The sequence below is a fragment of the Chanos chanos genome, chromosome 10 (genome assembly GCF_902362185.1).
Source record: "Chanos chanos chromosome 10, fChaCha1.1, whole genome shotgun sequence".
In the NCBI taxonomy this organism is placed as follows: domain Eukaryota; kingdom Metazoa; phylum Chordata; class Actinopteri; order Gonorynchiformes; family Chanidae; genus Chanos; species Chanos chanos.
In genome coordinates, this window is record NC_044504.1 from 20,115,282 (window position 1) to 20,139,632 (window position 24,351).

The 24,351-nt window shown below is 41.0% G+C and overlaps 3 protein-coding genes across 6 annotated transcripts; 2 read left to right on the plus strand and 1 right to left on the minus strand.

The window, feature by feature from the left end:
- Positions 1-1,711: 1,711 nt before the first annotated feature.
- tmem54a (transmembrane protein 54a) lies at positions 1,712-6,096 on the minus strand. Its single transcript, XM_030787305.1, has 6 exons — positions 6,077-6,096; positions 4,300-4,496; positions 3,702-3,761; positions 2,855-3,046; positions 2,294-2,449; positions 1,712-1,843 (listed from the first exon to the last, which is right to left on the minus strand). The coding sequence occupies exons 1-6, from the start codon at positions 6,087-6,089 to the stop codon at positions 1,712-1,714; spliced, it is 750 nt and encodes a 249-aa protein (XP_030643165.1). The 5' UTR covers positions 6,090-6,096.
- Positions 6,097-9,980: 3,884 nt separating this feature from the next.
- On the plus strand, positions 9,981-20,128 carry pabpc4 (poly(A) binding protein, cytoplasmic 4 (inducible form)). Of its 4 annotated transcripts, XM_030785987.1 has the most exons (15): positions 9,981-10,176; positions 13,772-13,965; positions 14,401-14,516; positions 15,629-15,768; positions 15,902-15,996; positions 16,538-16,675; positions 16,762-16,857; positions 17,058-17,327; positions 17,488-17,578; positions 17,706-17,828; positions 18,099-18,232; positions 18,417-18,507; positions 18,765-18,895; positions 18,997-19,098; positions 19,688-20,128. In XM_030785987.1, exons 1-14 carry the CDS (start codon positions 9,981-9,983, stop codon positions 19,093-19,095), a joined length of 1,914 nt encoding a protein of 637 aa, XP_030641847.1. In that variant the 3' UTR covers positions 19,096-19,098; positions 19,688-20,128. The 4 variants fall into 4 exon arrangements, 3 of the variants coding, with proteins under 3 accessions (XP_030641847.1, XP_030641848.1, XP_030641849.1); XM_030785988.1 differs by lacking the exon at positions 19,688-20,128 and having other exon boundaries at positions 18,423-18,507; positions 18,997-19,095; XM_030785989.1 differs by lacking the exon at positions 19,688-20,128 and having other exon boundaries at positions 17,706-17,798; positions 18,997-19,095.
- Positions 20,129-20,871: 743 nt separating this feature from the next.
- ppie (peptidylprolyl isomerase E (cyclophilin E)) lies at positions 20,872-23,640 on the plus strand. The gene is made up of 10 exons (XM_030785815.1): positions 20,872-20,902; positions 21,158-21,256; positions 21,358-21,401; positions 21,690-21,716; positions 21,902-21,983; positions 22,109-22,215; positions 22,342-22,465; positions 22,704-22,889; positions 23,067-23,209; positions 23,558-23,640. Exons 1-10 carry the CDS (start codon positions 20,872-20,874, stop codon positions 23,624-23,626), a joined length of 912 nt encoding a protein of 303 aa, XP_030641675.1. The 3' UTR covers positions 23,627-23,640.
- Positions 23,641-24,351: the final 711 nt, after the last annotated feature.

The following is a 24,351-nucleotide window of genomic DNA, read 5'->3' on the forward strand; positions in this document are numbered from 1 at the left end:
CATTTTTTTCAATAACCTTTAGCTTATCATTACCAAGGATAGTCTGTGCTTTCACATTTCAGCCGCTCAGAAGGCTCCAGGTAAGTCCCACAGTGGAGGCCTGACACATCAAACAGGACTGCGGAGCACTGCGTTTACTACCAACACACATATCACTCTGTAACGGGTTCCTCTAGGTTTCTGAACAATTTCACACGAATCATTTTCCCTGAATCTGTGGGCCATTTAGTGTTCACTGCTAATCCAGCTACACCTGGAAATACATGTTCACATGGATTGGAGGTGGGAGCAGTAAAGATATTCTGATAAAAAGGACAGGGAAACCGCTCCTGAGACAGGAGACTTCTGAAGGCGATTATGTCTGAGCGCAGGGTAAAAAAAACAAACAAACATATTACAGAGGTTGTATTGACGGTCACCCTACACAGAATGTTAACATGTTGAATAGTAAATTGTAAATCTTTCAGTGGTGGTTATTTAAAAGAATTACCTTTCTTAAGGAGCTATAATGAACTAATCAAATGTCATATCAGAGAAATGTTAGTCCCAACCTTCTCATCTTCACAAAAAAAACCCTTCAAAGTTACAATAACATGGTTTACATGCAGTCAAATGGGAGTGTTTCTGTAAAGTTCTACACATGTATTGAAATTTGTATGTTGGACTGTGCTGAGAAAATTTGAGCAGTCTACAAAGAGGCTCTTACAGATTTCTGAAGAAGGGATTGTGCTCCTCACTTTTGTTTCATTTCAGCATATTGTCTTTGCTCTCCTTCTCCCCTGGAGGTCTACTTGACATTACACAAATCAACTCAACAAGGCAGTATTTTTGCAAGATTTCACTGCACAAATTCCATATGAAAAGGTAGCCTGATGCTGAAATAAGTCATTCTTACACTTGTCATTTCTCCAAAATGGTCAAGAGCAGTGGCTATTTCTTACATAAAAAAAGAGAGAACATTTTTCTGTGAAAGACAAGGCATACTTGAAATAACCTCAGGTTTGACAGTTTCATTGCCAAACTAGGCAGCGTTTACTTTCCTTTAAGTCATCTTTACAGACAAAAGGGTGTAAATATGTCACTCATGGCTAGATAAAAACTAATATTTTTACTGAAATATGTTTTCTACCATTGCATTTTGTTCAATATTCATACGACAAAACACAGGTTAGAAAACTCATTATATACAGAATGAAAACATAAACATCTTTTAGTTCAAAAAGCACCGTACATGTTTTCATTTATCAGTATCAAAAGTCCTAAAACTGAACTCTCTGCATCCAGTTCAGCCCCCTGTCTAACCACAAACACACACGTATATATGTATATATGGACATGGTGGTCTCTTTCTTTACAGCTTTACAGACATTTGTGACGGACAATAATGAAAATGACAGTAAACATAATATCACAACCAGTGGATGCAATACAATTAGGAATGATTACAAAAGAATGACAAACATTTTAAAAAGTAATATTAAAATCTTAACAAAACTAGCGAAACTCCTATAGAAAAGCATTCTATGGCAAAGAGTCTGATACTGTGATGTCCCAACAAACATGTCTGCGTATCTTAAGCTGGACAATGAAGTGCCCTCTATGCAAACACCTCTTGGCATTACGTCCTCAGAGCATGGCAGTCAAGAGCAGACCTCTACCTGGCAGCAGTTTCTACCTCAGCTGTTCTTGCTGTGGCTGGACCGTCTCTGATTCAGAGCCAATCACTGGCCTCCTTACTGGGGGAACCGTGATTCAGAAGTTCGTGGCATTCTGCAGGTTCTGCCTCTTCTGAAGGATCTTCAGGGGGTGGTGGGGACAGCTCTACTGGTTCCACAACACGCACCTGAAAAAGCATCAAAGTAGAATTAGTGAGTACACACACACACACACACACACACGCAAAACACACATGTAAAGTACAACATGATAGGATGATACAGAAGGCAGATCAGTCATTTACTATACTACACAATTCCTCTCTCTCCCGGTCAATTCCTGCAACTCACATCTGTATTTTATCAGATCCGAGACTAGATCCTCGTTTTGTAGAGCACAGTCGCTTTGCTTCTACAGGGCTAACCAGTCAAATCACTGCGTACAACTGTACACTTGTTAAGGTAAAGACCTATGTTTTGCAAATCATTCTTATGGGATTTGCATTTGTAAGCCAAGAACAAGAGCACTTGAGTCAAATGATCATGGAGGCCTTGCTAAATCCAAATAGGCATGATGGTGTTGGGCTTGACTAAGGGCAGAGAAGTCTGAAGGTAGGGAAACACTTGTATAGACGCACCCTCTTATTAACAAGGACCTTTCTTCTTCTCCTTCTATTCCTCCAGGGACAGGGGAGGCGAAGGAAGGAGATGCAGGCAAGGAAACAGCGGGCGGAGAACACCACCTCAACCACAGACATCAGAATGAGTGGAGCCCAGAGAATCAGAGTAGTACCCTGGAGGATGAAGGTAAAGGGACACTGTAAGTGAGTATGTTTATATCGTGTATGGTGCCACCTAACTAACCACAATGGACTAGTCTGAAGGCCTCAATGTGTAAGACTGTGGTGAGTAGCATTAGCTATATTTTCACAGCAGCTCATGCACCATGCTAACAATCTGATGTAACCTTTTGATCTTGCAGATTCAAAATTCCATAAACTGCCTTACAGTTGATCACATAGGTTAATTAAGCTCATTCTTTGGACACGAGCAATCCAAAATTTCTCTTTTCATATCCACTCTGGCTAGGTAGTATAAAGATGATTCAAATTGGGTCTCTTTCTCCTGCCCTAAGACTTTCCATATCCAGTAAAACAGCAATGGAATATAGACATGTGGCTCCAAGTCCTTTTACTTACATAAACACGAGTAGGATCAAATGGGCATTCGTTGGTGATGCTGAAGAAACCGATGTCTGTCTCAAACTTACAGTGGGTGAGCAGAATGCGGCCTTCATTTACAAAAGCCTTCACCATGGAGATGCTGACCCCAATGGCTGAGGCAGAGCCCAGGAGAACTGACAGTAGGCTGACCACAAACAACACCCATTTCTGCATAGAGGTCAAATTAATTTGTATATACACATTGAAGACATTGTTCGGTAGCTCTTGATATTGAGAGTGCATTAGATAAATCATCCTGGCAACCTTTGAAGGGAGGAGTCACTGTTCTGTCATAGTCATGAGTGAGTCACTCATCAGTGAGTCAGTGTGACTGTAATTGTGATACATGAGATTGCACAATGACACATTTAAGGATTTAAGATTCACTATGTTATTGCACACATAAAATGAGTACAGAGAAATTGATTTCAGTTAAATAAATGCAACATCAGTTCTGAAAACCAAATACGATAATTCAACAATATGTAATTTTTAAAAAGTAATTTCAAATAGCTCTGACAGAACATAATTTTTCTGTTTAGCCACAATTTGAGTTTGCTCGCACATGTTTATGCATGTGAGAGAGCAAGTGTGTCCATATGCACCACACCTGAGCATGTTTAAATAAAACCCTGGAGGGAACCATCTCAAACTGGCTGACCCGACTGAGAAACTGACCTGGAAATCTTTTTATGTTTTAAGGCTCCAAGTATGACATTACACAGAAAGAGTCATGTTTCCCCCTCAGGCAAAAGAGAGATGATATGTGAGAGAAAGAGGCACAGTGTATTAACACAGAAAGAAATGATGTATCATCACTTACAAGAGGCTCATTCTTCTTGTTTTTAGAGAGGACAATGGCCGATATTCCCCCAATAACTGCCTGCAGGTCACAACAAGGAAAACCAACAAAAGAACTTGGGCGCACTGGTTAAAGAAAGCCACACTGTAGCGAGCAAATATCTAACTTCACTAAAGTAACACTGGCTGCTAATATATGAGGTACACATTGATTACAGCTCTTGAAACTGCTCTTATGCTGGTAAATTACAAAGTACATGCGAAAACACCAAAAAACAAAACAAAAACAAAGACAAAACACAGTTTATTTTGCTTGGCTATTGAAGGAGAGGCTCTGCATTATAGATCAAAAGTCTGAGAAAAGGGAGACACTCCAGTACTCTTGACACTCAGGGATAATAATGTCAACATTGCAGTACCATCAGCGACCAGGATATCAAGCTGACAATCTAGTAGCTGAGTAAGCCAGTTTTAGCTCTCCCTGGAACAGAGACTAAATGAACTGAAACTCTAACAGATCCAGATTCATATTTGTGTTCTATTAATGAGTAATCGATCAAATTATAAGTAGTCGGAATTAACACTGTGATAGCCTGAAATAACTTGAAGTAACATCATACCAATAGTCCTGCTACGAGGGCAATGACATTGGAAATGGCATACTCCATGGCACGGGCTTGGGTGTGAACATTTATGTGTCTGAGCACAGCACCGTGCACCAGAGCTCCCAGCAGGAAGTTCACGTGACCCACCAGCACCAGTCCCAAGCCCATCTTCATCAGAGCCTTGTCATCCTTCAGATTTGCACAGCATAGTCCTGCAACAAAAGAAAGAGAACAATCAATCAAACTTGAAAACTGCTGGTTTCAAACTATAAGAAAGAGTTAACAGGATCAATTATGTTCTTAGTTATCAAGTGTTTCTGAAATGAACCATGATGTGATTTGGCTAGCATACCTAGTTTCAAAGCAATGCTTTAGTCAACTTAACCCTGTTTTGCATAAAAGGGAAAAATTTCAAAGCAAACTCTAAAGAGTCCAACAACCTTAGTTTTCTTTAAATATCTCTGCTGGTTTAAACTCACTGGGGCTGGATGCTAATCGTAAGTAATGGTAGGTAGAGCAGGGCTATAGGGATGATTACAGGTAGATAGTTAAATGGATAAAGCTCAGTCGGGGCTCTCCGTTTACACCTGCTACCTGCCCCCCATGGCCTGCAAGAGTTGCAGCAAAACTAAACATAGTTAAGTCAGATCCACTAAAACTTCAGTTATCTGATAAGAGTAATAGAGTAACATCTTCACCTTTTCAAAAGCTCCAAGAGATAGCCTAACAAATGAGTAAAATACAAGTTCTTTAGCAATAAACACATTAATGAACCTTTAGTAATGTACCAGGTACAGAGTTGTTCTCAGACTAACATGCATATTCTGGCCATGTGTGTTATGTGAGAAAACACACTGCTTTGATTGTGTTTGCATATACACACACACCAGAAGAGGGATAGGGACATATACTTAAAAGCAAGTGGAAAATCAGGTTCTGTGAATTATGACATCAACATTACTCAAAAACAGGATAGGAAGGGACAGAGAGGGAGTCCAAGAAAATGACCTCAGCACGAAAGAGAGAGAAGACTCACCGACTCCCATGTCTGAAGGAGACAGACTACGGGGTTCAAATTTAATAATGCTTAACAGAACAACCAGCTTCTGTCAATAGACGCGCTTTAATCAATTTTCAAACAATAATACAGTATGTTAGAAAGACAGAGATACGTTAAAGGAGCAATCCCTCATATAGATTCACTTAAAATTCTGAGGAACTAAAACATGTGTTAAGCATGTCATTTATGAATGATTCAGCCAAACCGTAATCTATCCTGATAACACAACTGTGAAGTCCCTTTCAAATATTTCACCAGCTGATAATTTAGACTTATCTTGCCAGTTATTAGCATTGCCTCCATCATCAAACTGGCTCATTTAATTTTACTAGTGATGGCTTAAACATCAGCCCAACACTATCCCTTCCATATCATTTCACAAGCTAAAATGATTATTAGTTAAAGTCTGCGAAATACGTAGGTTTCGTACACACTGTGCACAACCTGTGGAAAACAGGACGGCTGCGTGCCCTTTACCGTTTACGAAATCAACACACAGTTTGCAAAGTCGTGGGGTTAGTTAACCCTAACACAAAACAATCAAATCGAACCAAATAAAGACGTGCTCTCTGAGTAACTGCGTGTCGCCGAAACACAAAATACTAACTAAATATCACTAGACCACACCCAGGAAAGTTCCATCAGGTGAACTCCTAGTCCTTTGCTGAAGTCACCCCGTGAATTCTCATTACATGTAGTTTGCGCTTTCGGAAGAACTAGTACTTTACTTACCAGTAGTCACCATTTTGATTTCGTTTTTCTTAGATCATTCAAGGTACTCAAAAATGAAAACACAAAATCAAAAGACACAATACATCCATCGTCTTTTTTAGTCTTCCTCATACCTCTCACCCACGGCTGGTAGGATAGCTTAACGCATCATATTACAATAACGTGGCCACTCCCTCGCACATCACCTGCACTGCAGAAACAACAAACCGAAGCAAACACAGAGGAGACAGCTTGAGCTCGTGGGTGTGAGACAGAAACAAAAGCTATATGTTGTAGGCTATAGAATTTACTTCTACACTTATGTTGTCGTGAATCTCAGCTTGAAATATTTAAGAATTGTATCAAGCATATACAAACATCCAAGCAAAAGCAGATACACATTCTAACGGCCTTAAAACAAATTATCGGAGTTTGGCTGAATTACCTTTGACTTATATGTGTTTTTAGTTTGACTTTATCATTCTAACCAGCAGCTGTTCTGTCACTTCACAAGATGAAATGAGTGGCCCTTACGATGGTGACCACCTGTTACTTGTTAATCACAATAAGCAAACGATCCACCAATTGCTATAAATGCCGAAGTGAGCCAATACTGTCCTATGTCCGCGCTCTTTGAATGACGGTTAGGTTGAATAGATAGGATGGGAATGGCGGCGTTCTTGCGGTCTTTTTCGTTCATGGCAACGATTTTCACTATACATTCCGCGGAAAATTATGCATTTGGAAACTTTGAGTTTACTGAAATACACCCGGATAGTGTTAAGCAGAATTATTGGCGTTTTCCTCGCATTACTCCGTTTTCATATAATCGTTATCTCTCAGACAAAATAAACTATCCGCCTTTTTTTAAACACGGGAGACCTACCTTTCCATTTGAGTCTTTTATGAGCCGCCAAATGTCCCTGGTCGAAAGCCTTACCCTTAAAGTAATGGACCGTAAGTAACAGCCACTTTGTGTGTCAGACTAAAGAGATGATTCCGTGGTTTTAAAGTATCCTCCTTTCCTCGATTAGCGTCCTGGACCACTACAGCAGGAAATATTTATCAAAGAGGTCAGTCACTACACCTTCAAGTAGCTGCAAATCTAGCTGGTGATCAGCAGCTCTTTATCCAGTCCTGCTATGCTTCTGAATCTCCAAATTTTGCCGCCCGGCCAAGGTCTGGACTCTTTGTAAATAAAGGGTAAGCTTTGTAGAGTTACAGGGAGTTTACATTCAGTATCACTTAAGAATGTCACACTCTGACTTATTATGGCCCTTTTTATAATTGACAGGTGTGTTGGTTCTAAACAGTCTGGTGTAAAGTTTGTGTCCAGGCAGGATAATGTGATAAATTTCATCCTTCATACAGATGCTCTGACGTCTTCTATGGCAAGTTGTGTAACACTGCACTTGACAGTTTTGCTCCTACTTCAGCTGGGTCTCTGTTTTTACTGACATTTTGGTCTGATCTTGTAATGGTTGATCAAGAGCCAATAAGATTTTGTATCAGTTTACTTCTGAACTTGTGAAGCAATTTTTCAGTTTCAACAGGTTTATATACACTGTAGTGTGACCATCTCTCGAGAAGGGGTAACTCAAGACACCAAATCTTGCAACTATGATGAGCTTAAAATGAGGTAATTGGTTGACCTGAAACCAGGGTGTGTGACATTGAGTTGTGGTAATTGCCTGTAGATGCCTACTGGGAAAATGTTAACTTTCTTCCTTTCAGATGGGTAGAGCTGAGTGGTGACCCCACTGTATGTGACTGTTGTGCAACAAAGTGCAGAGGACTGTCCTACAGGAATTTGCTTGGTGGTTGGTATTGCATGAAGGGCTTATTGGTGTGGAGGGGGGGTGTTTTAGTGTCCTGAAGTGCTCCCTCAGGTTCTCAAAGGAATTTTTATGCATATAATTGATCTCTTGACCCCCCCTTTTTTTTTTTTTTTTTTTTTTAAATTTAGATTTTAAGGCAGTGGTGAGCACTGGTCCCTTCATCATTAAAGAACCAGCAAAGCAACACCAAGAATTGTGGTCTGTGTTAGACTATGAGGCAGCTGTACAACCCCAAGTGGAATCCTCACGCCTTATGACCCCAAAAACATGGATTGTATCTGGGGCCTCTGTGTCTTTTACTCCACCAGTAAAGCCCCCTCAACCTGTAATTACTGGGGAGGTGTCTGTCAATAGTCAGAACCTTGGAGGATTGTCATTACTGCTCCCAGGATATGTACAGCTTCAGTCTGTACCCATATTGGAGATGGACGTTACTTTTCAACAGGATGTTGCTACAGATGTTTTGAATAAATTCCTCCAAGGGGATGAACCACTGAAAAGCCAGGACCCCAAGATGGAGGAAACCTTGCCCCCCAAGATGGAGGAGACCTTGGTAAATTTGGACCCAGTGCCTGAACAGACTGAAGACAAGAGAACTGGTTATGTGGACTTGACAAAGTTGAGTGAGCAGTACCCTGATGGTGTTCCTGTTGTGTCCTTCAGTGAAATTAGGGGAGATTCTTTTAGTGGACCAGCAGAAAGGATTCTGACGGAGTCTGTTGGTGATGAACAAGTGCTGTCAGCGGATGTGACTTACAAACCCGATTTGAAGCCAGATGAGTCAGTCCCGGCTTCTCAAGATAAGGAAGTGATGGTTATGCAGCAGACGGAGATGGTATTTCACAAAGGGAAAGGGGACAGACCTGCTGAGATGCAATCAGTTGTTCATTCGAAGCTTAGCCTGTCCCAGGCTGCAGATGGGTCCAGCTCACTGAGCTATGAGGAAGAACTGAGAGGTGCAAGTGATGAAGACCACAAGAGAACAAGACTGGCGTTGAAGGGTGCAGATAAGGAAAAGATTATGGTTACTGAGAAATATGACCTCCTTCAATCCCTAATTAACTTCTTGAGGTAAAGGCAAAATTGTTTTGGGGGGGGGGGGGTAAAACTTGTGATGGATGTGTCTAAATTGTGGCCTTGGCATGTATCGAACTACCAATTCAGTTTATATGCAGTGGTCTTTTAAACTTTTCAGGGGCCTAGTTAAGATGGAGTGACATGTTATGGAGGGTCCAAGAAGCGACGAATTTGACAACTTCTCTGCACTTGAGGACGAATGACTGCTTGTTTCATGGCCACTGGCAAATAAAAAAAACTTGTATAAGCAAAGCACTCTTCTGGAGGTCTTTAAAACCGATGTGTAACTACTAATAACGAAGCTATAATAAACGGTCACCTTTTGACTGCGGAAATGCGTTGGTACTTGTGGTTTTTTTTTTTTTTTTTTTCCCCCACCCCTCGCTGCACTCGCACCCAGATGTCGCTGTTGGAAGTCCAACCGAATGGTTGTGACGGCGTTCAGACCTCTCCCTTTTACATCGCATGCTCAGGGCGTTTTTTTCCCAATCCCGAGTTTGACCCTGGTTGCTATTTCCTCTACTCAGCCTATAAAGTGCCCATGCGTTTCCCACGCTCTCTCTTTCCCCGACCACCAAACCGTGAGTGTCTAACTCACAGTTCTTTAGTATTTTAAAAACAAAAAAAAAACTTATAAAAAATACAAAATACATAAAATCACAAAAATAAGAACTTTAAAGGAAAACAAACATTTACAAAATCGTAAACATATTTATTTACTTTTTCTTTTTGGTACATTTCAAAACAAAGGCCTCGGGCTTTACCGACGTTTTTTGGAAGCAAATATTAAGTATTGGAAGATACACCTGGACTGTAGCGTTTCAGATCTCCAACACGCAGCTTTGTCGAGTCGAAGTTTTTACAGGAGCGGAGAGACGGGTGATAGTCCCTGTTTTTAGAGCAACCTATATGCGGTGCTAGGCGCAGATCCAGTAACGGTAATATCGCTATAGTAATTTCCCTGACTGTCCCTTGACTAGTCTCACGTTCGCACCGATCTTGTCCGAGAAATGAACACAGCGACCGCCGGGAGTTACCCAATGGCTTCTCTTTATGTCGGCGACTTGCACCCAGATATCACGGAGGCTATGTTATACGAGAAATTCAGCCCAGCCGGACCGGTGCTCTCTATTCGTGTGTGTCGCGACATGATCACCCGGCGTTCCTTGGGTTATGCCTATGTGAACTTCCAGCAGCCGGCAGATGGTAAGAAATAAGACATGTATTTCAAAATGTCAGTGTGTACATTACGGTTGAAGTAAAAGCGTATCGTAACCAAGATCATTTATTTGTGGAATCCTTGTGTGTCTGCTAAAGATATGGATGAGTGCTGTATGTTGCAGTACAACGTGGGGTAGTAGCCTACTGTCTGTGCTCCACGTGAGTCTTGTTTGTTCAGTGTGCCAATGCACACGTAGTTATGTCTCTCCGCCTTCCTACAATGATTCTGTGGCCTTCAGTCTGAGAGCACAGTCAAACTATATACGTTTGGAGTATTGGAATTTTTTCCCTCAATGATTAAGTTTTAAGTTTGTCATGCAAACCCTTAAAACTGTGATCTTTTATAGACCACTGTATTATTGTTGAACAGGCATCACCATTAAGCTTATAATTTATTATGGGCAGTCCAATGGCTGTAATCAATAGTGGTGGTCCCCCCCCCCCAATATATTTAGCTGGAGCATTCATTCATGCTTTTTACACTCCTAGCCTTCAGTCCATCTCGTCAGCTTCACAGTGATGAAGAACTGCTTGAGAAACCAAACATGTGCTATCTGACCCACATACACATGATGTCCTAATTCTTTCATTCCACCAGAGTTTTGGATGTTATACTGTATGACCCAGAAGGCTCTCCTTATGAGGGTCTCCTCCTCGGCACATGCACACACAACATGAGTCTTTGCCTCTGGACAGTTGTTGCAATAGCTCATTGCCCCATATTGTGCAATCTAACTCGACCTATTTGTTCTATTTCGAGGGCCACCAAGGGACCGTGCTTTTGTCAAATTAATTTTTACTGAGAAGAGAGGAAACGAATTGCTTGAATACAACAATTTTTTTTCTTTGTTATTTTTTTTTTTTTGTACTCTGTCAGATGATGCCATCTTGATTGTGGATCTCTCAAAGCTGAATCATTTTATCATGTATTCTTCCACTTAATTACATCACCTATGAGTAAACCAGTAATTACTGTCCATTTTTCTGTTTCCCATAATAAAAATGGAACTGAACTTTTAAGAATATAGCCTGGCTATGTCTTCACTCTCTGCATTAAATGGGCCAGGACAGATGACTGTCTGCAAAATGGAGACAACCAGTGACAGAATATTGTGTTAACACAAAGTTTAAAAGGTAAATTTGTCCAATAAATGCTCTTTGAGTGTTTTTTCTTTTTTTGGAAAAAATTGTCACAGCCCCTCTTCACCATGATCCTCAGGACAGAAGGCTTGAAATTAACTCCTGTATTTTTAGGTAGTCAGTTAGTGACCCCATTTACCCTTTTAACAGGTTGAGATAAAGTATTGCCTTGGGTGACTGTGATGGGAGGCATCAAGCCACATGATTAGACATCAACCAATGTTTTAGGATGTATTGTTCATTGGAATGAAATGGTCTGTATACACATTCACACACTACGGCATTGAGGAGTGAAGGAAAAAGCCTATAGGTTTTTAGGGGGAACATACTGAGAGAGGGTTTGGGGTTTAAAGTGCTTGCTTGAGCAGTTCATCACCATAGCACTTCGACATGTAACAGCTGCTTTTGTAAACAGTTGCCAGACCTGGTGCTGCTCATCTACACGTTACTGTTGAATGTGTCTAACCCCCATCAATGGCTGAGAAATCTCTACTCACACTCCATGCCAGCACATAACTCCAAGGACCTCACACTGCTAAATATAGATCTACTCTGAGGCTGTCTTCACTTTGCCTGTCTAACTGAAAAGTCAGCATGGTAGGGAAACAGTGGACTACCATATGGGCAAAATTGCTTTCTTTACTGTAAATATCCAAATGTAGTTTTGGCTCCTGTGTAAAAGTCATAACAATTCTGAACTTTTATCTAGTCCGAAGTAGCGTTTAAAATACATTCACAGTTATTTTAAAGTCAGACTCTAATAAAGCGGTTTTCACATCATCTGACTTTTATGCTTCATGGTTACTCTTGATTTTATTTAAAGGCCTGCATGATTTTATTTAAAAGCATGTGTATGCTTTGCCCCCTAGGATCAGGGTTTGGAAGCTTCCAGAGTTAGTCGCTGGGTGATCTGACTGCCTCTGAGCTCGAAGAAAAGTACAATTGCTCAGTGAACTGCTGATGCCAGCAGACACAGGACAGCTCTGTTTTGTTTACTGGCCGTTTTTAGCGCTGGAGCTCATGGTGTTTGTGGCTATGTAGAGTGACAGGAACAAAGGGGAGCTCTTCAGTCAGTGTGTAGCCTCACATAGATATAAAAGAGATCATGTAATAGGAAGAACTTTTAAACATGTCAAATAAGGGCATGCATGTATCTGTGAGACGGAGTGAGAGAGAGAGAGAGAGAGAGAGAGAGTGTAACAGCAATTTGATATCATATGTGTATATGTGTATAGGTGATAGAATGAGGCAATGGAGAGAATTCAAATACTCTTCTGGTACATGAAAATTAGAATTTAGGCATCTAATCTCCCTTAAAATTATTGGCCAAACTGCCCCAATTCTTTCAACGATAGCACTTAAAATAGCTACTAACCACTGAGAAAGCCAAACATTAGTATTCTTCGGAGATAAGATTTGGACAGTCTCCGAACAAATTGTTAAGGGAACCGAAAGTCCCAGCTTGGTTTTCTGTGCACAAGTGTGAGAGTGGACCATGTGTTGCTTCAATGCCAGATAAGACCAGTCATGTTCACAGCGACACAATGTGTTGTGAAGACCACTCGCTCTAATGAAATGTGATGCAATATACTTTAGGAATCCTTCACAGCAACACCGCATGCTGCTGTGAAGTGATCTGGAATGCACAGTGATAGGATCAGTTTGATTTCACTGTCAGTCAGTTTAGGACATGAAAAGTAAAAAAAAAAAAAAGGTTAATTTGTAACGAACATCAGGTCGAATTGCCATGTAGTGTTATGTTGTAGATGTATATATGTAATGGTCATGAAGTGATCAGTGCTGATTCATTGCTATTTATTACATTACTGACCGTGTTCCAATTTGAACCTTCAATTTTGCTGAGTTCCATGACTGAATGATGTTTTACACACCTGTAAAAAGAAAAGGTGTCTGTGTGTCATATTTACATGTTCTTTAAGTGCAGTGCACTCAACTGTAATGTGGTCTTGTTTTTAATTGTCCACTTCAAAGACAGTTTTAGGACCATACATTTAACCCAGTGAATCATTCTTTCAGAAAAGAAGGGAAAGTGGTCATCAGAGACTTCAGTGCTTTTTTGTTAAGTATGACCATTTTGGATTATTTGCAAGGCTTTAAAAGTGTCCCAACACAAAACTGTAAAGCCAGTTCTTAAGAGGGAACATGTCCTCACTCAACTAACAATACAAAACTGTTAGAAAGCTCCGAGGACATTGGAGATTGTACTGTTCTAACAAAACTCTGTCCCCCCAGGGAATGAGTAATATTTACAGAATATTCCAAAAATCTATGTGTTTCCATATATAGTATTGAGGCATTCTCGAAACATCCTCAGAATGTTCTGGCCATGACACTTGGCACTGGCTTTGTAAGAACGCACCTGAAGTCTTTGGAAAGTTCTTGGTTTACTGTGTAATAGCTTGTCTCTCTGCCTCTTCAGCCGAGAGGGCCTTGGACACCATGAACTTTGACGTGGTCAAAGGGAAACCCATCAGGATCATGTGGTCACAGAGAGACCCCTCACTCAGGAAGTCTGGTGTAGGAAACGTGTTCATCAAAAATCTGGACAAGTCTATCGACAACAAAGCCCTCTATGACACCTTCTCAGCTTTTGGAAACATCTTGTCATGCAAGGTGGGGCATACACCTCAGAAAATCACGACTGACACCTTTAGAGCACTCAGTTATTACATATGTTAACTCTCTTCCCCTTGAACGTCTAATCATACTAATCAAGTACTTGATGATTTAGTTTACTAAGCGTATATGCGGCATGGTTGCGGGCACACATAAGGAGGCGTGGGAACCTCTATAATTAAACAGTAGACACCAGAGCATTAAGTGTGACATGTTTCAGTTGAGCTCTTCCTTCACCAAACAAGCGGTTGGTTTTTTGCCTGCTCTCAACAGTGAAATCTTTCACACATACTCTGGACACTCATTCAGTTTTAAATGGTGTAAGAAGTCATGAATCTTGCCCTCCATCAGAATGATTTCTCAAGCTGTTTTTGATGGTCTCTTCTTAGTTTGGGTGTTTTGAACCAAACATAAATATCTTCTCTTTGTTAGGTGGTGTGTGATGAAAATGGATCCAAGGGCTATGCATTTGTGCACTTCGAGACCCAGGATGCAGCTGATCGTGCCATTGAAAAGATGAATGGCATGCTCCTAAACGACCGCAAGGTGTGAGTGTCCTGACAATGGTGTGTGATGGGAAAAAAGGGGGTTGGATTTATCCTTGTGCAAGATTTACCATTGTTCTTCAGCAAAGGTGTTGACCCATTCATCCTTAGTAAGCTCGACTATGGGATGGGTGTGTGTGGGGTCCAAAGTACCCGTGCCAGTACCTTTAACTGATCTCATAACGTTTTGTGATTTCCAAACTAAAAGTTGTATGCAAACACATCTGCCATTGTTCGTCCAGCAATCATACTTGGCTGGAGTCAGAGTTTAACTTGAAGCATAGACGTCTAACCTAATGCAAAATAAGAATTCTACGAGTCTCTGGAACATACGAGAGTTTGACAGAGCATTGAAGTTTCGTTTTGTACAGTCCCATTTGCTCTGCACAAATTTTTGCTTTAAGTAATTTCTTTGTCAAAGATCAAAACCAAACACTTTATAATGAAGACATCTCACCCCTGGGCCTCTCTGGACTCCTCCACACCTATCATTTTTGTCTGTGCGTCTGTCCGCCTGCGTGTCTGTGTTTAACCACGCTTGTGTGTTTTAGTGATGGAGGCAATGCAGGAATGCAAAGCTGCAGCTCAGGATGGAGAGGTCTGCATAGCAAGGTACTGTGCTAGCACAGGAGGGTTATCTAATCCCCCATTTCTCCTGAAATCTTTACATCCCCAGCTCCACAACCTCAGTCCTCAGCTGAACCCTTTCTGGAACCCCCCCTGCCTTTTGCCTTACAGCTGTGTGTCTGGGAGACTTCTTGTATGTGTCCACTATGTGTTGTGATTTGGGAGTAGCATGAAACTCTGTCAAGCTGTGAAGCCACTGGTACTGGTGAAGGGGTTGTTGTTCATTGTTCAAGAAGGAGCTGCTGTCACCTGGAAGTGATTATTACAGTTGTCTTTTGACAATGACCTTTCCCCCACACTGTCCTTTCTGACGGTTACACCTAATGATATTGTTCATGTAACAACAGGAAGGAGACCCTCAAAAGTATTTGCTCATGTCATGAGACAGTGCCTCTCAATCACAGGGTAACATGTTGAGACATGTTTTTCTCCTGGCCTGTACCACCTGGATCACTTTTATATAGATTGTGGTGCCACTTCATTTTTAGGTTTGTGGGGCGGTTCAAGTCCCGAAAAGAGAGGGAGGCTGAGCTTGGGGCTAAAGCGAAGGAGTTCACCAATGTCTATATCAAAAACTTTGGGGAAGACATGGATGATGACAGGTTGAAAGAACTCTTTGATAAATACGGTAGGCTCTGCCATATTGTAACTTTTGAACCTGTTTTAGTGAATTGTGTGCTGAGCCTTGTTGTTCATGTGTGAGACAGGAAGACGTTGTATCACATTTGTGTCCATTTGTATCACATTTGTGTCTCCTTAAGGTAAAACCCTCAGTGTGAAGGTAATGACTGATCTCACTGGAAAATCAAGAGGATTTGGGTTTGTGAGCTACGAGAAACACGAGGATGCTAATAAGGTACAGTAACATTTTTTCAAGTGGACCCTTAAATTACTTATGTGATTACTTAGAAATTCTAAATCAGATTGATAGCAGGGTATCATGTTTCAATCCTCACTTAAATAAAACATTTTTTGATACCATTTAGACGAGAACAGTTCATCCAAATGGCATATCACTTGTATGTAGATCTAGATCTGTATGTAGATCTTTTATGGTATTCACATCAATTAGTTCATCTCTATATGCTCAGCATTTAGCTAGTTTAATACCAATACTTGATTCACGTGTATTGCTCTCCACAATATGTGTAAAAACTTCGTGAGCCAGGACTCCCTACAATGATTTGGGCTGTTATGGAAGAGGCTGAAGACTTTTTAGTGTTGCTGATACTGGGCCATCAATCCTACAAGTTCTGTGCCAACTAATGCAATGTCTATTATAGGCACTAAAGGTGCAGTTATAGAAAACATAAAGGCAGTAACTCCTATGTCTATTATAGGCACTAAAGGTGCAGTTATAGAAAACATGAAGGCAGAAACTCCTATGTCTATTATAGGCAGTAGAGGAGATGAATGGTACCGAGCTGAATGGCAAGACTGTGTTTGTGGGCCGTGCTCAAAAGAAGATGGAAAGACAGGCCGAGCTGAAGAGGAAGTTTGAACAACTGAAGCAGGAGAGGATAAGCAGATACCAGGTGAGCTGAAGGACTGACTGATTCTAAAATTTACTTGTCATCAATCACAGGCCACAAATTTCAACTATGAGAATATTTTGTTATAGGGGGTGAATCTCTACATCAAAAACCTGGATGACACCATCGATGATGAAAAACTGCGAAAGGAGTTTTCCCCCTTTGGCTCCATCACTAGCGCTAAGGTGAGCAGTTCGAGAAGAGTCCAAGCCCGAAGCATGGCAACGTCAAGGCTCTTATGGCATTTCCTCAAAACTGTTTCTATCATATGCACCCCTTCTGTAAATTTTCATTTTTCATTTAAAGCCAAAACAAAAAATTTCAACTTATTCTAATCAACAAAAAAAAACAGTCTTCGCCTGCTGCACCCTGTGTCTTGCTCTAGGTTATGTTGGAAGAAGGCCGCTCCAAAGGCTTTGGTTTCGTTTGCTTCTCTTCGCCTGAGGAGGCCACTAAGGCAGTCACGGAAATGAACGGGCGAATTGTGGGTTCCAAACCTCTCTATGTGGCCTTGGCCCAGCGTAAAGAGGAGCGCAAAGCCCACCTCACTAACCAGTACATGCAGCGTATCGCTGGGATGAGGGCCATGCCCGCTAATGCCATCATCAATCAGTTCCAGCCAGCAAGTGGATACTTTATGCCAGCTGTTCCACAGGTGAATTGATTTGGTCGGCCAAATCAGGATGTGCTTTAAAGCTTGTGTAGTCAATCCTGCTTCCCTTAAAATATATTTAGCTGAAATCTGTACCCACTGAAAAATGCACAGTTCAGGGAACAAGGTTAAATATCTCATTGTCTTTGAATTCATTTTTCAGGCTCAGAACAGGACAACGTATTACGCACCCAATCAACTGGCTCAAATGAGACCCAACCCACGCTGGCAGCAGCAAGGTGGAAGAGGACAAGGTGAGGTTGCCAAGTAATGTTTTTATACATCTGACATAAAAAAAAAAATGTGGCTTTCTATCTTTTCTACGTTACTATCGCGTTTACCGACCCTATACATTTCTTGAGTGATATCTTTGTGCATCAGGTGGATTCCAGGGCATGCCCAATTCCTTGCGCCAGCCCGGTCCCCGTGCCAACCTGCGACATCTGGCTCCCAGTGCCAGCACCCAAGGCCCACGTGGCATGCCCTCAGGAACCCAGAGAGTGGGTAAGGAACAAAAAAAGATAACTGGATGAGTTTATGTATGTCTGTGTGAATGAAAAATGAAAACTGCCTTAATATCTGTATTGGTAATGGTAACGGTCAGTCCCTTAGGATTAACACACAGGTAAATATGCAAGTGCTGATCAGTACAACAATAAGTGTAGATTAGTGAAAGAAATGTACATGGCCACTGCTGTCAGATGAAAGCTATGAAAGCTATAAGTGTGAGACAAGTGAAAGTAAGAAGCTCTGTATGTCTCTTCACACCGTCAGGAACGACTGGCCAACCCATGGGCCCTCGACCTTCCATGGGTGTCACCACCCCACGTGCCATGCCACCCTACAAATATGCCACCACCGTACGAAACCCCCAACCCCAAGTGGTTCAACCCATTGCCTTACAGCAGGTAAGTCCCATAAACTGTGACAGCTGCGACTCGTTTCTATTTGAATTCATAATATAATCTGGATAGAACAATCAACACAATTATTTTAATATCAAGTGTAAATTCTGTCTCAAAATAGTTTATGCTACAAATTTGCTATTCTTTGCTTATTCAGCTCTTTTTTCTGTTCTTTTCCTGGTTGTAGGCTCAGCCGGCAGTGCACGTCCAGGGGCAGGAGCCCCTAACGGCCTCAATGCTGGCGGCAGCACCCCCCCAGGAGCAGAAACAGATGCTAGGTAAGTACAGGTGCAGGCCAAGAGGGTCTAGACCTGTCCTAGCTGTGAGTCAAATCTCATTTATAGTAATCCTAAAATGTGTCTGTGTAGTATTGTTCCAGATACTTGTGAGAGTGTTGGTTGAGAGAGACTGGCTGAGTAGTTCGCTTCAGCATTCAAAACTCTACATACAATTGTCCCCCTTTCACCTGTTTGTTTGCCTAATTCGCTCCCTTTCCTCACCTTTTCTCTCTCTCTTTCTCTGTTATTCCTGCCAGGTGAGCGTCTGTTCCCACTGATCCAAGCCATGCATCCCAGTTTGGCAGGAAAGATCACTGGGATGCTGCTGGAGATTGACAACTCTGAGCTGCTCCATATGCTGGAATCCCACGAGTCCCTTCGCTCTAAGGTAACTCTGACAAGACGAGACGAGATTTCTCGCATAACCTCTCATTCCTCCTCCCACTCATCTGCTAGAGTGTTTACACTTCTTTGTTTGTCACTCATCAGGTGGAGGAGGCTGTGGCTGTTCTACAGGCTCATCAGGCGAAGAAAGATGCCACTCAGAAAGTGGGTGTAAACGCCACAACCGCAGCAGCTACCTCTTGACAGGTATGGCCCAATGTCTGACATAAATGTTACCCACGTAGTCTGTTTCAGAGATATTGAGAATAACTGTTCAATAAGTGGTATCAGAAAATGTATCGGATGGTATGAGGAGGACCTTTTTAAGAAAAAAATAAGAGAAGATTTACCGTGTAAAGCTAATGGGGAGTGAATTTCATGAATAATGATGTGTAGAGCTGTGATGGACTGGCCACCTGTCCAGGGTGTTTCCCTGCCTTTCACCCAGTGAGCACTAGGATAGGCTACAGCACCACCCACGACCCTAATTAGGATAAGCGGCTTAGAGAATGGATGAGTGAACGGTGTGTAGAGAAGTGAACATTTCTTTACATAAGTTGTAAGAATAGACACATAAAAGCTGTACTCGGGAAGGGCAGTACTGTAAGCCCCTCTTGCATAAGATGTCTGTGTAACTGTGTTAGCTACCTGAACTAAACACAACAAGAGCTCCTAGCTGCAGTTCAGGAGTCAGGGGTTGGTGCTGCTGCTACCATGTACCTCTCTGACATTGAGGACTGACGATGCTTTTTATGTACTAGTGCTAATTGATGTCTGCATTTTTGTTTAACTTTAGGTTTCATCCGAGAGCTGAGGAGAGATCACTATTCTAGCTGCTGTCAGCCGGGCATCCTTTCACAGCTGAACAAAATAAAATAAAATAAAAGAAAAGAAAAAAATAGAAAAAAAGAGAGCTAAGGAGGGAGAGATAATAGGAAAGAAAAAAACATACTTGAACATTTACAGGGCTTATAGTTTTATAGCTCTGTGGTGGTTTTTAACTGCATGGGCTACTGACGCATAAAATTAATCAAACAGGAGCCATTCTTTGATGGAAAATATCTCCATGATGTGGCCAGGACAGACCTTTTTCTATAAGGAAATTGAGATTTGTTCTTTTTCTTTGTATTGAGTTGTGTGGTTGCTGTTTTGATTGGAACTCTAGGTTTTTCCATCCCCACCTGACGATACCTGATGAGTGGTGTGACACTCTAAATAAAGGGATGAATAAATATCACTTCAGAAATTGTGTTGCTTTTCTTCTTGTCCTCATCATTGAATTAGCTCTAATGAAAATACATCAAAATAGTAACGGTATGGGCTGAAATATTGATGGAAAGCTGCGAGTAAATGTGGAGCTACTACTGTCTGATTCAATATTTAGTCACTGCTCCAACTATATATTTTATTGAACCATGACACTGTTTTGCCTTTCTACGCCACTGGATTTAAAGTGATTCTGAAGAATATTCAATACAGAGAATGACAGTGGATAACAAAATTATAGATTGTTTTGTCATTTCAATGATTTTGGCCACAATGCTGTACTCAGCAGAACAGTCAGAATTTTGCTTGATTGTAGATTGTTTAAATTCAGCGAGCTAGATTTTGATTGCTTAGGTGCAGACCCCAAAATGAAATACATCTGAATGATTCTCAGGCTTAAAAATGGTAATTCTACCGTGCAAGGAACATGATTAAAATGAGAATCAGTTAGTCTTTTTAATGACAATGGGCAAACATCCTGATGAGAAGATGATGTCATTCTGGAATGTTCAGACTTACAAAAAAAACAAAACTATTTTGTTCCCACTACTTTTGCTGTGAGAAGGATGTTTATGAGGAGTACTGCCTACGTCAATTCACTATTCATCCAAACCAGTAGGTGGCATTATAGTACGTTACTGAATAGAGTTTAAATTTAATTTTGTCTAAGAAGGTCGAAGAAGAAGGGGTCAGAGTTGAAAGTTCACATTCAAAATGGCAGCGGCCAAACGTGTACTTTATGTTGGTGAGTATTAAATTTTTAGTAACTATTCGCACGTAGCTGCTGTCTTGGTAAAACGAAAATCCACTTAGTCGGCGTTATCTAAAAAAGAAGTATTATTATGATAGTTTCCTGGGCGAGTTTTGGTCTTTAGCTAGTCAAAATTCTGTTAGTTAAACAGCAGCCGGTAACAGATATCTTTTGAATTTGGTGCATGCTTACCGTTGATTATCACTACTGAGCCGAATTATTCAAAGAAGGATCTTGTTTATTTCACAGGTGGACTTGCAGAGGAGGTTGACGAAAAAGTCCTGCATGCCGCATTTATTCCTTTTGGTGATATAACTGATATTCAGATCCCACTCGACTATGAAACTGGTAAGTTAAGGAATTAAAAGTTTTAACCGTTGTAAGGTAACTCTCGTGCAATTGCAATGTTCAGTGTACTGCGTTTAATGTCACTATTTTTGTCCTCATAGAAAAACATCGGGGGTTTGCCTTTATCGAGTTCGAGTTGGCTGAGGCAAGTGCGACTTATTTATACCACTGAACCATCGCACAAGTCTATTTACTATTAGATGTCTGATTGTAGCAGTTATCTGAAATATAATCCATCTATTGCCTTTGTTAATTCGGCAATGTTTTGTAAAGAAGGGTGCAGCATTTCCCTCACTGATTTTGCGCCGTTAAGCCATCGTCGTCACTGTCTAATCACGCCATCTAGTGACGTATGTAGTATTGCTTCAATAGATTGAAAATCTCGCTGCAAAGTTATCCTGGATCGCAAATGGTATTGTTTTTTTTCTTTTAGGATGCAGCTGCTGCCATCGATAACATGGTGAGTCTAATTCTCTCCTGTGCTACTGCTTGTCATTGAGTATGTATAGTAATGATGAGGCTGTAGACTGGTTTTCAGTAATGGAAAACCTGAGTAAACCTCTCTGTAGATGGGCATTCAGTCAAGGAAAACCTGGATAAATCTCTCTCTGTCTTTTACACATACACTCTGGGCTCTCCCTCCAGAATGAGTCAGAGCTCTTTGGCAGGACCATCAGGGTAAACATTGCCAAGCCCATGAAGATTAAAGAGGGTTCTTCCCGCCCAGGTGGGTTACATACTCTCAGATGCTGCGTGTACAATAGACCTTGAGTTCTCTTTTTCGTTTGGAATCTCTGCAATGTGGAAATGATCTAAAATGGCCTTCTTTGCATTGTGTTTTCCTCACACAAGTGTGGTCTGATGATGACTGGTTGAAGAAGTTCTCAGGGAAAACCACAGAAGAGAGTGAGGAAACAGGAGAGGCTGCTGGAGAATCAGCCAACACGACCACTAATGAGGCAAGACATTCACAAATGAGCATTTACTTTCACTGATAAGTATCTTTAGTTATGATAACTTTGCCAATTTAGCACAAATGGTTGTAATGTTATAAGTTTTCAGGTGGTGATGTTATCCATTTTCAGGGTGAACCCCCAGCTAAGAAAGGCAGAACTAACCCACAGGTCTACATGGACATCAAGATTGGCAACAAACCTGCAGGAAGATTGCGCTTTTTGCTCCGGGCAGACGTTGTACCAATGACAGCAGGTCTGAAACCTTCTGTGTAATAACAATTCAGTGTGTACATCCAATATTTTACTCATCCTAAACATCAAAAAATAATCCTAAAAATAATGTCCTTGGAAATACTGTATGCTGTCATGTCTGGGATTATACATGCGTGCAGATTGATAGATGGAATCGATAGGGATGCAAGATGCATAGAATGCAACTGAGGAATTTTATACCATTTTTCAGTCCTGTTGTGTTGAATTCTCTCCTTTAGAGAACTTTCGTTGTCTGTGCACACATGAGAAAGGCTTTGGATTCAAAGGCAGCAGCTTTCACAGGGTCATTCCACAGTTCATGTGTCAGGGAGGAGATTTCACCAACCACAATGGCACAGGGGGCAAATCCATTTATGGGCGCAAATTTGATGATGAGAACTTTGTCCTTAAACACACTGGGCCAGGTAAGATGCATTGATTTGCATGTTTGTCTACACAGACAGCTGCCCTGTATATGTTTGTTTCAGAGAATATTTGTAAACTAGTTGTATTTGGTATTTGTGTAGAGCATGTAAATCTCTCATGAATATGCATTGTTTGTAATATGGGAATTCATGCTTCAAATCCTTTTTTTTGTTTAGGGCAACTCTCCATGGCTAACTCTGGCCCCAACACGAATGGCTCTCAGTTCTTCATCACCTGTGACAAAACAGACTGGCTGGATGGGAAACATGTGGTGTTTGGAGAACTCATAGAGGGTGCAGATGTTTTGCGAGCCATTGAGGTGAGAAGGAGATGAGATTCTTTCTGCTAATGTGTAAATGTGGCAGAATTAGAACTGATTTTAGAGTTATAATGACTAGAACCTTGCTTTCTACATTTGCATGAGAGTAATATAAATATAGTCCTAAGTAACAAACATGGCTCAATGTATGTTTGTTCTCTGGGGTATGTGAAACATGTGAAAGTAAATTTTAAAAGTTTCCAAACGGTTGTTGCTTTAACAAACATTGAGGCACTGTTTGTCAATGTTTTAGGTAATTAATAGAGTGTAAATGATGAAATTACTGAATGTTGACATGATTATGTATTATAAAGGTATTCTGAAACAACCTTTCTATTCTCTCTTTAGGCACAAGGCACAAAAGAGGGCAAACCCAAACAGAAAGTAATCATTTCTGACTGTGGAGAGTACGTATGAGAGTGTGTGTATGTGTGCATGTATGTGTCTGAGTTTGAGAGAACATGAAAATGAAAGAGTAACTAGTTTGAGTGAGAGAGAAATGTGTCACTGAGTGTGTATTTTCCTCTTCAGTGATCCTTGAACTGCAACAACCCTTGTACAACCTTTTTTTTTTTTAAGGCTGAAACATGTAAATATGCCAATAAATTGTTTTATAGTGAACTCATGTCTTTGTATTTTTACTTGGACTAGTGATCTCCTACAGAACCTCACTGTCCACAATGAGGTTGTCCAGAAAGAAAACACATGGTACAGGATAATGCATGAAGGTTATTTTATGCAGAATTATTTTTAATAGGGGATGGTAGTAATGTGTATAAATTAGCATTGTGCACCGAAAAATATAAACATTAACGATGAGAGAATGTCAAGTTTACGGTCGGATCACTAACGAGGCTTAGGGTCAAGCATCTGTTCCCAGTCATTTCCTTACACCGATGAACACCCTAAACATCGGGTGGTGGCGTTACCTCAACTACAACCGGCATAAAATCGAAATTACTGTGCAAATTGCCACGAGTTAGTTATTACACAGAATGCTTTGAGATAGCTGTTATTTGTTTATTTTCGTTAATGTAGTCACGAAAACATTAACGATGTGAGGATAGTCACTCAAAATGTCTCAAAGGAGCAGCCTTGTAGAGCATAGCTGTGACGTAGTCATGGCAACAGCATTCCACAGC

Bases quoted from the DNA above. Each gene is read 5' to 3' on its own strand.
- ppie (XM_030785815.1), top strand. From the start codon at position 20,872: ATGGCAGCGGCCAAACGTGTACTTTATGTTG. The intron at 22,466-22,703 runs GTCTGAAACCTT...TCTCTCCTTTAG, and splicing joins CGTTGTACCAATGACAGCAG to AGAACTTTCGTTGTCTGTGC. The intron at 22,890-23,066 runs GTAAGATGCATT...TTTTTTGTTTAG, and splicing joins CCTTAAACACACTGGGCCAG to GGCAACTCTCCATGGCTAAC.
- tmem54a (XM_030787305.1), bottom strand. The intron at 2,450-2,854 runs GTAAGTAAAAGG...TTCATCCTCCAG, and splicing joins TTGATCCTACTCGTGTTTAT to GGTACTACTCTGATTCTCTG. The intron at 1,844-2,293 runs GTGCGTCTATAC...ATGCTTTTTCAG, and splicing joins AGGTCCTTGTTAATAAGAGG to GTGCGTGTTGTGGAACCAGT.
- pabpc4 (XM_030785987.1), top strand. From the start codon at position 9,981: ATGAACACAGCGACCGCCGGGAGTTACCCAATGGCTTCTCTTTATGTC. The intron at 16,676-16,761 runs GTGAGCTGAAGG...ATTTTGTTATAG, and splicing joins AGAGGATAAGCAGATACCAG to GGGGTGAATCTCTACATCAA. The intron at 16,858-17,057 runs GTGAGCAGTTCG...GTCTTGCTCTAG, and splicing joins GCTCCATCACTAGCGCTAAG to GTTATGTTGGAAGAAGGCCG.